This window comes from Ailuropoda melanoleuca, chromosome 1 (assembly GCF_002007445.2).
Source record: "Ailuropoda melanoleuca isolate Jingjing chromosome 1, ASM200744v2, whole genome shotgun sequence".
Taxonomy (NCBI): Eukaryota; Metazoa; Chordata; class Mammalia; order Carnivora; family Ursidae; genus Ailuropoda; species Ailuropoda melanoleuca.
The window spans coordinates 64650350-64663531 of record NC_048218.1 but is presented as its reverse complement, the minus strand read 5'-3'; the positions used below and the strand labels follow the sequence as shown (position 1 = coordinate 64663531).

Genomic DNA, 13182 nt, shown 5'->3' with positions numbered 1-13182 from the left:
CACATATTCTGGTTGTAGCATTTTCATCTTAACAGCTGCATATGCATTAATACTACTGCTTAAAGGAAATACTGTATGGACATAAAACGAAGTCTCATTTTTAAGGGGATAATATTCCTACATTCTTTATAGATGAACGCACGAGGATTGAAAATTCAATTTATACCCTCTTTTTATCAAAGATTCAATCTCTCTGAACTCTTCATTTTAGTAATTCTCTTTCATCTCCTCCTATCTTTGTTTATATTTCTTTATGAGCTCTATTTCTTTTCCATATCACCTTCTTCACAAAGACGGAGAGTCAATTCCTTATTACCCTTAGAGTTTTATATCTGGAAAAGATACAAAGGGGAATAAGACTATAGAGAATAGAACGGATGGCTCGAAACAGAAGAAAAGCTAATACAAATATTAATGGGCTTTTAAAAAGAATGCATCATTGAAGTTAAGCTTACTGAAATTTGTATTAAAAATTGTGGAAAATAAACCGTATGTTTGAAAAATTAAGAACACCTCAAACACAATAATGAAACTTATCTGTTAAAACCTCACTCAAAAGGATAAGAAATGAAGATCAGCTTTCCACTGAAACCCATCATCTCTCACCTGGTTTATTGCACTGGCTCCCCAACCGGTCTTCTTACTCCTGCCCTTGACCTTCAGCTTGTCTATTCTCAACAAACCAGCTTGTGACCAGGGTTCTCTTCAGCTCAAAATCACCAATGGTTTCCTAGCTCAGAAAAAGCTAAGGTCTTAAAGGATCTTATCTCACATTCCCACCACTATCGTATAATGTGCTGATCTCATTTCCTACCACTTCCCACAAAGCCTCTCATGTCTGACTTGGTTCCAGGCACACCAGCCTCCCTGCCAGGAGAGCTATTCCTTTACATTTGCTGTTCTGCCTGGAATGTTTGGCCCCCAGATAATGCATGGCCCATTCCTTTGGGTTCTTACCCCAAGAAGTTATCTTCCCAGTAAGGTTTTGTCTTTTTTTCTTTTGGCCATTCTTTCTGAAATTTCACCATCCTTCCCCTGACATTTCAGATCTTTCTTTCTTATTTTATCTTTTCTCCATAACACATACGAAGTATTTTATTTATTTATCTAGTTTATTGTCAGTCTCCCCAACCAGAATGTAAACTCTAAGAGGCAAGGATTTGTCTTTAATGTTCTCTGCTGTATTCCCCATGTTCAGAAGAGAGCTTGGCACACAGTAGGAGTTCAGTGAATTTTATTAAGTGAACTGATAAATGAAAAAACAAATAAAAAATGGTTCCACTTTGTGCTCTCACTTCTTTCCTGGTCTCTTTCCAGCTATCTCTACCTTCTGTAATCAATGCGACATACATCAAATCAGTAGTTTACCCAACACAGGTCAGATCCTACTACTGCTCTGAGCCACTTAAGAACCCAAGTGGCTCACAACTGCCCAGTGAGGGAAACACAATTCTACAGGACGGCATCAAGATCTCTCATAATCTGGATAACCTTTTCTAAACTCTTCTAATTATATCCCATTTTTATACCTTAACCTGTAGACAGAGTGTCTCCCAAACTTGAATAATTTATAGGTCCTTTTTAAGGGGAAAAATTTTTCTTTTTCTGTTTTTTTTAAAAAATATTTTATTTTATGTTATGTTATGTTAGTTACCATACAGTATATCATTAGTTTTTGATGTAGTGTTCCATGATTCATTGCTTGCATATAACACACAGTACTCCATGCAATACGTGCCCTCCTTAATACCCATCACCGGGCTAACACATCCCCCACCTCCCTGCCCTCTGACACCCTCAGTTTGTTTCCCAGAGTCCATAGTCTCTCATGGTTTTTCTCCCGCTCTGATTTATCCCCTTTCATTTAAAAGGGGAAAATTTTTTCAATGACCTTCAAGATCACATCCAAGGACCCCAGTTTGAGAAACACTAATTTAAGATAATGACACTTTGGTCAATAAAAACGTCTTTTTAATTACAGATTATTACTGGTAAAATAATTTTTAATATTCTAACCAAAAGGAAAACAAAACTTTAAAATCTTCATATACCTTGTCCCCTCTGAGAATAAATCCACAGACCCAGGTACAGAAACGCTGCTGTATGCAAATGAAGCTACCTAACCATATCAGGAGAGGCCTATGCTTACCTGCCTCTCTGCCTTTGTTCCTGTTATTCCTCTACTCTGGAATATTCTTCCCTAATTATAGTTACCAAGTCCCAGGTCTACTCATCCTTCAATGCCTACTTTAATTATCAGCTCCTTCACGAACTCTTTTTGATACCCTCAGCCGAAACTTCTCTCAGTCTCTCAGGACCATTTTACACCTCTTCTGTTGCACTGGCTACATTATTCTTCCTTACGTTATACCATTATTTTCTCATGGTTATTGTAGCTCCTGGATAGCATGAAGATTAACTTGTTCTTTTTTTATTTACACAAAAAGTAGTATAGTCATCTTCCATATGACAATTAATAAATGTCCACTAAATTAATCATTATGTACGGAAAAAATAAATGCTAATATAACTATGACCCTCCTCTTAAAAATGGAACTGTCTGGGGTATCTGGGTGGCTCAGTCAGTTAAGTGTCTGCCTTCAGCTCAGGTCATGATCCCAGGATCCTGGGACTGAGCCCCAAGTCAGACTCCCTGCTCAATGAGGAGTCTGCTCCTACCTCTCCCCTGTTTGTGTGCACCCTCTCTTTCTCTCAAATAAGTAAAATCTTTTTAAAAAAATGGAACCATTTACTAAAAGCTTATAACCAAACATATATAATAAATTCATAACAAAAGAAGAAAAATGTGGGAAAAAATTTTAAGTTATTTATAGGATTTACCTTCTTTTAAGCATTAAGTCTGATACAGGTATGCATCTTAGACCAGTTCCCAAAACCATAAGGAAGGATGTCAGAAGCACAGTTATCCGAAGACCTAGGGGGGAAAAAATCTGGGTTATTTTTTATATTCTTTTCATGTAAGTCCAGTGTTAAGAGCAAAGGTTTTTTTTACTCAATCACAACGATATTATATTCTAATATTTTAGCTTTTTGCTGAAACTCCACACATGGGGAAAAAAACTCTCCATACTGAAAATGAAATGATTCTAACTTTAATAGAAAACTTGAATGATGACATCATGGAAGAAGTTCCATTAGTTCCAGTTTTTCAAAATGAATGGTTACAATGTTTTGTTCACATGTAACAGTAAAAAATATAGGAAATATTTTTAAAGAACTAACTATTTTAGTTTTATACTTCCAATATAAAATTTCTAGTTTTCAAATGCAAGCTGCAAAAACTCTAAACTGCCCCTAAAAAGTTTTTTAAGGTAGACAGATCATGGCTTTAAATTTTCTTGAAAAATGACAACTGGCCAATTATGTATTTTATCTAATAATCACAACAAGCTAATGCTTATTACATGAGGTGGTCCTTTAGAACCCTTTGATTATGAATACAACAATGGTCTTTTTATTTTTCTTGACGTATCAGATAGTTTTTAATTTATAGAATTATACCATTAAAAAAAAAGGCATGGTTTAGGACTTTATAATATGGATCAAATAGCTTTTTCCTTTCTATCCCAAATAAAGTTACTTTAAAAATGTGTGCCAAGGGTCGGTCACATGGATAACAAGGTAAAAGAGAATATAAAAATATTAAAATAAGGTAATCAAAAATAGACACAATATTGTAGCTATAGTAATATAATGGGATTATAAATTCCTACTGCTGGAATGCTACACTTCTGTTACTACTGAACTAATGCCACCTGTTTGTGGCAGCCACATCACACAGGTGGCTCATACTGATTATGTGGGAAAAGTGGCAACATTTCTTCCAATTTCTCCCAAATTCAATGCCTCCTTGAAACCATTCATGGTGAACAGACTGAAGGCAAATTTTTTAATCCAAATTTTTCTTTTTTTTCCAGGGCTTTCTTTTTTTGACAGAGGGGAGACAGTTAAGTATTTTGGTTTTCAAAGGGCTTTTTTGCTTGAAGATGTTAAAAACAAGACAACAGGCCCAAAATGGAGCTGCTTATGCTAAGCCTCATGTCACCAAACTGCCCTGACTTAATGACAGTTTTGGTTCTCCCAGAAATGGAACACTAACCTAGTCAGTCAGTGCTAGTGAGGTAATCTGCCTGCTAGACCCCCTCCTATCCTCTAAAGGAAAATGACCCTGCCACAAGCAATCCACTTTTTGCTACTGTAACTTCCTTGTTCCCACTCCCTTCTGCTTGTAAAAGTCTTTCATTTTGTAGAGCCCTTGGAACTCCTTTCTATATGCCAGATGAGATCCTGCCCGATTCAAGAATCATTGAATAAAGCCAGTAAGATCTTTAATCAGCTGAATTTTGTTTCTTAACCAAGGAAATTGAAAGTCAACAAAACTATAATTATGCAGATTAAACATAGCAAGGAAAATAAACTTGAGATCTGGATCAGGCACACACATGCCACATTGAGGATAATTTGTGATATGAACAGAGTTAGCGTTATAATATTCTTGTATGATTTGAATATGATTAATACAATTTGGCAGAAGGAATATCATAGAAAATTGTGCTTCTCAGTAAGAAGTAATGCATACATACTGCTCATTTACTGCTTCTACTAACAGAATGCAAATTTCAAACCCACATTATAGCCATGGGAAATAGAATGTAATTAATAAAAAGTAAATTCATGGTCATAAATATGCTAAACTTGCAAAATGTTGTTCTTACAAGATTATATGGGGTGTCCTATGAGATACTGATTAAAATGTTACAGATTTGGGACTATAAGGTTTTAACTTCTACACGATACTTATTTTTTTCCTAAGTATTTGGTTTGTAATTAAGGTAAGCAGCCACCAAGTAAGCAGGGAGGCATTGTTTATGACCACGGAGTCCAAATAACCCAGTTTCCTATTATTACTGCTAAAGGTTGGCACACTTTTCTACTCAATTATAGTTTTTATTAAATAGACGATAATATAATGGCTAAATATATACATTTCATAATAAAGAAGTTGTGAAAAGCTGATTATTAAAGCAACTTCACAGGTACAGCTTGTAGATTTCTTGCTTATTTTTAATTGTTGCCAAGTATTACTTAATCCGCCCCAGATGATGCTCAATTCCGAATAAAATGTTTTCTTTATCTCACTTGAATCTTGACAAGACAGGACTCTATAATTTCATGTAATCAAAATAACATCAACTGACTTTGGGAAGGAAAGATATGAGGACACCAGGAAAATAAGCCTATGAGACATCTAGTACTTTTATGTAAATAAATAGATCCCAAGTGATTACTAGGATGTGAGTGCAAAACCCAACCGATGAAAGGCATTAGAACAATTTCAGAGAATCAAACATGATTGAAAATAAAAATAAATTCTATTCAAATATGGCACAGACGCTGCAGGAAGTTTCCTTCCCATGGACTCCTTTTGCTGGGAACATATTTGGTACAAGAATGGCATCTCTACAACAGCTGTGCCTAAAAAATCAGGATGCAAAGTTCATCGGAACACACACACACATCCATAGTGGATGCATGGGAAATTAATTATAGTCATAAAGCTCATCTGGTAAGAGTGTTCTCAGGCTCCATATTTCCATCAACTGGAGAGAAGAAGAGCTCTGTTTGTTCTTGGTGAGGAGACCTCCAGTCTCACTATTCCCAAAAGCCATAGGCTTGCCACCTCAAACTGCTTTGGGCACCATCAGGAACAATCATATTGTGCCTGTTTTCCTGTCTACATCAGTAATGAGAGATCCAAGATTCACAGGTCATCCCTATACAAATATGGCTTCATATATCCCCTAATCTGAACTCATCTCTACAGCTTCTCCAACTCCTGAAACCTTTCCACTGAGCCTTCTGGAAGGCTGACAGTCAGTGAATCAGTGGAATCCCTATATTCTCAAGCCCTTCTCCAAATGTTCTCTTTACTTTCTTAATCCCACCAAACCTCTCCCCTCATGACACTGCTTCCCCAGCACTTCCAGATCACTGTCACTCTGTCCTTTCTCAAGTTCCCCAGTCTCTTTTCTTGATGCTTTTAAGATTTTTTCTGGTTTTAAGCAACATGATTATGATGTGCTTCAGTGTCGTTTTCTTCATGTTTCTTCTGCTAGGATTCTTGTGTTTCTTAGAATTGTGGGTTTATAGAGACAGAATTTTTCTGCCATTATTTCTTCAATTTTTGGGGCCCTCCTTCATCACGCTCTATGCCCTTCCCTTACTTTTCTCTTCTTCTAGAACCCTAATTACATGTACATTAGGTCACTTAAAACTGTCCCACTGTTCACTGATGCTGGTGGAGTTTTTGTTTTTTTTCTTTTTAGTCTTTTTTGCCCCCCTCTCTTCTATTTTGGATAGTACTTATCGCCGCCTTCAAGTTCACTAATCTTTCCTTCTGCAATATCTAACCTGCTATTAAATCCTGTCCAGTACACCTTTTTTTTTTTTTTTTTTGGTCAGATTGCATTTCTATCTATAGAAATTTAATGTTGGTCTTTTTATGTTTCCTGTGTCTCTCCTTAACATGTTCATGCTTTCTTCTATTTTCTTGAACAAATATAGAATAAAGTAGTTGTTTTGATGTTCCTGTCTACTCAATTTACCATTTGTGCCATTTTGGGATCTGTTTCTATTCATTGTTTTTTCTCCTCTTCATGGGTTGTATTTTCCTGCTTCTTTGCATCCTTGATAAATTTTTATTTTGATGTCAGGAATTCTGACTTTTACCTTGTTGGATAATGGATTTTTTTTTTTTGCACTTCTTTAAATATTGGTGAACAATATCATAAGATATAGCTGAGTTACTTTTGATCTTTCTGAGGCATACTTTTCAGCTTTATTAGGTGAAACCAGAGCATTCTTCAGCCTAGGGTTCTTTTGTCTTTATTACTGAGGCAATGCCCCTATGAGTATTCAACCCAAGCTCTTACGCATTTTGAGCTTTTCCCTTTCTAGCCTTGGGAATGTGAACTATTCCAAGCCTTGTGTGAACTCTGAGAATTGTTCTGCCTGTTCTTTTTTGCTGGTCCTTTTTCCAGCATTTGGTAGTTTCCTCACATGTATCCGCTGATCAGTTATCAGCTGAAGACCCAAGAGAAACTCCCTGTAGATCTAGAACTTTCTGTAAAGCTTTATTCCTCTCTGGTACTCCACCCTAAGAATTCTAGCTAAGTTGGCCTCTTGCAATTCTCAACTGTCTCCTCAACCTAGGGAAACTGCAGCACTCAGTCTGAGCTCCCCATCTCTACACTGATACCTAGAAATTCTCTCAAGTCAGTAGGCCGAAGCATTCATAGGGATCACCACCCTGCCCTGCCTGTTGTCAAATGTCTGAAAATTGTTTCATATACTTTAATTTTTTGTTTTTAGTTGAAAATTGAAGGATAAATCCAGTTCCTAATATTCCATCATGGCCAGAACAACCTTTGATATAATTATATTTAATTCTAATACTCAAAACTCCTTGCTGCAGTTGTCTAGAGCCTACCACACCTATCTCCAGGGTATTCACCCTCACCATTTGCAAATGTCTTGGCTCATTATTACTCCTTATGACAGTACTTTTTCTTAAACCTGGTGATTTCAAGATCCACTAGATGATCATTTCAATATCCCTGCCTCTCAGTCCCGACTTCTTAATCCATGATCATGTCCTCTACCCTATACCTCAGTAGTCTGTTCTCTTCTTTATACTCTGACCTTATCTTTACTATGATTGCATCCATGACATAATCTCAATTTCAAGCATTCCATTCTCCAACACTGACCTCCTCTCCTTCTCTCTTGCCTTGCTTTATATTCCTCCATAGCATTTATCATCATCTGACATACTAAATATTTAATTTTGTTTGTTGCCTAGATCTCCTCATTTGAATACAGGCTCTGTGAAGTCTATCTTCTCAGTACTTAGCACACATTTAGGTACTATCTCCTTGAAACTTTCTTCACTTGGCTGCTAGGGCTCACTTGCTCTTGGCAAACCCATCTTTGGAAGATAACCGGTCTTCTATGATAAGCTGGCTGGGACCTGTGGCAGCAGGAAGGCCAGACAACTATCTACCCTCTAGGGAGCAAGGTATTTTAGTACCCAAGAATGCCAGAACTTACTTTCTATGTAGGTATACAGGACATCTGCAGCAGGACAGCCAATATATGCAAGTATATTAGCTTTCTCCTACTGAAAAGGAAAATCACTTCCTAAAAAATAATTTTTAGTTTATTTTTTATTGCTTCAACCAATGGCAAATATAAAATTGAATTTCCCATGTGGTTACAGGAACTACTGAGAGTTCCTAAAGTAACTTATTTTATAAAGTGAATTTATCTAGCCACAGATAGTTCATACAATTATAATAAAAAAGGCAAAAATCAATTCTTCTACCATAAAAACAAGTTTGGTTAAATTTAGAAAATAATATTGGAAAATGCTCCTGACAAAAATATAAATAAAAAGAAACAACAAAATAACATTTTCCCCTAAATTTAGCCAACCTTGTAAGGAATGACAAGGGAATTGTCATAGATTGGAGGAGATTAAGGAGAAATGGTAACTAAATGCAATTTGGGACCCTAGACTGAATCCTGGAACAGGGAAAAAAAAAAAAGACATTAGCTGAAAAACTGGGAAATCCAAATACAATCTATAATTCAGCTGAAAAGCAAACAAACAAACAAAACAAAGAAAACCTCCATTCAGGGGGCACCTGTGGGGCTCAGGCGGTTAAGCATCTACCTTCGGCTCAGGTCACGATCCCAGGGTCCAGGGATGGAGCTAGCATGGAGTCTGCTTCTCCCTCTCCCTCCTCCTCTCCCCTGCTCATGTTCTCTCTCTCGTTCTCTCGCTCACTCTATCTTAAATAAATAAATCTTTTTAAAAATTGGGGGGTGGGGGGAAGAAAACTTCCACTCAGTACAAGAAACCCTTCCTCAGCATCTAGCACACATCCTCTGCAAAAGTACTTACTCTATCTGGAAGTTCTATGCCAGTCAAGACACACCTTCCAGGGCTGGACACCTTTATGCTCTTAGAAGGTTCTTCCTTTATTGCTTTGAGTTACATCCTTTTGTAGCTTCACTCAATTTAGTTCTTCCTTCTACAACTCCACACAGTGAGTCTAATTCCTCTTTTACTTGACCTTCACATATTTTATATTCTGCCTCAAGTTTCTTTGTAAATGTTGACACACCCACTTAATCTTACACATTGTGATTTTACATCATTAATCTTGTCACACGACTTTTAAAGTGCCCCAGCTTGTCAATGGTCTTCTTAAAAAAATTAATGCCCGGGCTAAACACTTGAGTGTATCAAACTACTTCTGTTTGACACTCCCTTCTATGCCTAAAATTGTGCTCCTCTTTCAGCAGCTACATCACAGTGATCATGAATCATTTACCCATACCGGTGTGGTATAATTCAATGCTTTATCATTCAGTTGTTTGACTTCTTTTTTCTCCTCACAGAATCACACTGGCAAGTAGTAAAGTGAGACGTCTGTCCAGAGTATTCCTCAGAGGTCTACATTCATCTGCCACACTTTACCTGCGAGTCATAAATCTCAACTGACATAACCACCTAGTCACAAACACACACTGTAAAGCTGCTGTGCACCATTTTAGAGAAATCAAAGCATTCAGATTGGAGTTTCCCAAAAACCCTGGGCTGGAGTCATCTATTATGCAAAGCCAACTCAATACTTCCTTATATCTGGGCATCATCAGTTTATTTTCTGACCTTTCACCCTCAACACCTCCAAATCCCTTTGAAGTCAAAGCATCAGTCATTTTTGGTCAGGTGTAAAAAACATAGACAGCACGTGCACGGGAACGCTCTGATGTCCACATTGTGCAAAACCATGATCACTTAATCTCTGCTGTTGCATAATGGGCCTTGATGTAAATATAAACACAGTATATGCAAAGAAGCCTCCCCGTATTTGTCCCTTTGGGGACGGAGGGTTCCTCGTCAGGAAGGGGATACCAGCAACACTCGGTCACCTCACATAACCCTTAAGACGAAGCCGAGGGCGGCGACGGCCGGGCTCTGGCTCCCCCGGGAGTGACCGCACCTGCCGGCGCTGCCCGGACCCCCTCACCTCTCTTGTCCAGGAGCCACATGAACGCGAAGCAGGGCAGGAAGCCGATGGGTCCCCACAGCACGAGCAGCGCGATGTCCCAGCTGGAGAAGCCATAGGCCTGGCGCGCCGAGTTCTGGATGGGGCCCCAGGTGTTCCAGACAAGGCCCTGCGCGAAGCCCAGCAGCGAGAAGAGCAGCAGCACCAGCCAGCGGCGCCCGTACACCCGCCCGGGGCCCGGGGCCGCCGCGGGCAGCGCCGCCGCAGCCTCCCGGCTTCTCCAGACGGCCCCCGGCGCAGGCCCGAGCCCGGGGGCCCAGCAGTGGCTCGCTCCTCCTCGCTGCTCCAGCCCGAGCCCATGGCGACGCGCGGCCCGCGGGGCCCCTGCCCAGCACCGTCCGGGTGGCCGCCGACCAGCCACGCGCGGATGCGGCCGCAAGTGGCAGAGGCAGAAGCTGCTGTGGTTGCCCTCGGCCTCAGGGCCGCGCCCGGTGCGCCTGCGCCGCGCGAGCCGGCCCGGGGCTGGAAGGCGGGGCAGGTGCCTCGGGCTGGGAGGAGGCTGGGGTACCGCACTGGGGCAGGCCCCTCGCGGGAACTGGAGAGGAAACTGAGGCGGGAGAGGGGGTGGAGACCCCCCGTCCCTGAGGCAGGAATAAAAAGGCGGGAGGAGCGCGGCTGAGCCCGGGAAAAGGAAACTCCCAGAAAGGCTGTGTTTAGGGGAGGTTGGGCAAGGAACCTGGGATTGCAGGAGGAAGTGCCTAAGTTTACATCACGTGTCCAATGAACAACTCGGATACCTCGGGTCACTTAAGCTATTGCTTGCTTCTATATTGGATTTATTATTATTTTTTATTTCGAACTTTAGAAATTAAAGGGGGAGATAGGATAAGATTGAGTTGTTGGATTTGCCCGTTGAAAATAATTTATTTTTTACCCACAGTAAGTACTGCCTGGTTTTATCAGCTACCTTTTGTCTTACATACCCGATGAGATTATAAACTAGCTAATTACATTCATATGTATATAAAAAAAGAAATAGATATCTTTCTACCTGTTGCCTGTCATTAATAGGCTAGCAAAAAGATATGTGAAGAGATTTCTGTCCCTAATGACTTAGATCTATCTCCAATTTTGACCAGACGAAAGGTAAGTGAGAAAGGTCGGGGTTGTTGATCTCTTGATCAAGCAGCCAGTTGTTTATTTCATTATACAAACCCAGAAGCCTGACAGCTGTCGGTTAGTGTCCTTGAAACCCTAGGTCAAGCGATTTGGCTTGTGTGGGTCGGGAAATGAGTCACGGAGATCGCAATTAAAGGACATTTGCCTGAAGTTCGTATTCCCCAGAAGCCACAAAAACCAGATGGAGTCACGTTGCTGCCAGAAGGGCAAGAGAGGTGGAAGAGAAGCGTGGGCTCTCCTGGTAAGAGCGGCTGCAGTGTAAGCGGAGGCAGAGTCCCATTCCACTGCCCGGAGCCCCACAGAAATGCAAACCATCCCCTAAAACTCCAATAATGTTGGGTATAGGAAAGCGGCAAGGCAGATAGGTAGGACCTGAGTAAAAAAGACGACAATGAAGGGCGGCTAAGGTCTGGGGAAGATAAAAAGCGCTACAGCCGAGACCACGTGTTGACTTTGCAACAACCGGGGAACCAAAACAAACCGGCGTGGCCCCGCCCAGCGCCCGTCACGTGACTGCCTAGTGAGTGGTGCTTCCGGGGGATCCTTGGAATTGCTACCGCGGTTCCTTCCTGCTGTGCGACTCCAGAGCTTCGGTTTCGGCGGTCCTCTGAACCGACTGCCACTCCACTCCAATTTGGGGTTGGGGTTGAGCTAGCCATGGCAGCAACCCCGGGGGCGACCACCGAAAAGGCCCCTGCAGCTGGAGCTGGAGAGGTGGAAGGTAGGCGCCAGGCTGAAGTCAGACCACGAGTACAACCCGGTGCCAGCTCAATCTCTGGCACCTTTCATATGGCTATTTGATCTAGCTCTTATTTCACGTCTCTCCGGCACTGCATTAAACTGAAGAAATTTTTTATTTTTAGGGAAGGTGGCTTTTTCAAATTGGGGCATCCAGATTTCCAGTCATCGTGCAGGCCCTGTATCCCCACATTCTGCCAGGGCTGATTCACGCACGAGGGTGGTTTGAATGGATTAAAATTAAATTTGTGAAAGTGAAGCCCACTCTTGAGGTAAATGGAAGTATCTGGGTCTTTTAGGAACAGAGATTATGAGCTTTTGTTAGATTTTGGTGGAGTCCTGCCTTACATAACCAGTGAGGTTGGGTAGCCCCTGTGCCAGATATCTCTGTTAGCATTTATTGAGTGCTCCGTTCCTGGCGCAGTTCTGGGTACTGCTACTGGGGATCTAGAGACTTTTGATTGTTTATAATAATGCCTTTTTTCCAATTAAGTAAAGGGGCGTGGAAAGGAAAAGAATGATTAATACTTTGTAACATGAATAATACCGGCAGTACACACGGGGTGAGGGCTTTCACCAGGAGGAGAGATCCCTGTGGGGAAAACATAAATGCTTCAGGGAAGAAGTAGATGGAGGTGGTTCTTTTAAGATTGAATGAGATCATGACAAACTTAGGTGGTAGTGCTGGGGAGTTGTGGGAAGACAGGGAGCAGAAAAACAGGATGGCTGTGGTTGGAGATCAAATAGTCATGTTTGCCTAGAGCGGGAAATGACCAATCTGAGCGGAAGAAACAATTATAACTTCCTCCTGTTTCACCACAGTCTCTTTTCTTTATAAACTCCCTTATGTACCCCAAGGATACAATTCTTGAACTTTATCTATACCTCCTATCCATTGATTCTTACATTTTCTGTCCATCTGAACCCCCTTATCAAGTTTATAATGCATGTTCTATTTTATCATGATCTCTCCCCTGAAGATGCACCATTCCTTTGTCCCTCCCTGTCTTTTATTCTTCTGGCAGAACTCATACTCTTGATGAACCCAACCTTTTGTCCTCTTTGCACCTGCACTTATATGGCTGAATTTTGCTAGAAAAAGCCCTGGGCAAATTGATGACAGTATAAAATGAAAATGATCAGCCTCTTGAATATTGAGCCAGCATGG

At 40.8% G+C, this 13182-nt stretch overlaps 2 protein-coding genes across 3 annotated transcripts in view; one reads left to right on the top strand and one right to left on the bottom strand.

Moving 5' to 3' along the window:
• The window catches only part of SLC49A4 (solute carrier family 49 member 4), a 76777-nt gene extending 65995 nt beyond the window's left edge, over positions 1–10782 (bottom strand). Inside the window, 3 exon segments of the mRNA XM_002922578.4 lie at positions 2842–2935; positions 10119–10415; positions 10418–10782. Of these exon segments, the coding sequence (XP_002922624.3) occupies positions 2842–2935; positions 10119–10415; positions 10418–10457 (431 nt within the window). The 5' untranslated portion in view covers positions 10458–10782.
• Positions 10783–10824: 42 nt separating this feature from the next.
• HSPBAP1 (HSPB1 associated protein 1) overlaps positions 10825–13182 on the top strand; it is a 64549-nt gene continuing 62191 nt past the window's right edge. Inside the window, exons 1-2 of one of the 2 annotated variants that reach the window (XM_019803111.2) lie at positions 10825–11997; positions 12140–12286. Coding sequence is in view for 1 of the 2 variants with exons in the window: in XM_019803110.2 (XP_019658669.1) it covers positions 11934–11997 (64 nt within the window). In the remaining variant the exon portion in view is untranslated. The remainder of the gene's footprint in view (positions 11998–12139; positions 12287–13182) is intronic. The other variant, XM_019803110.2, reaches the window with a different exon arrangement.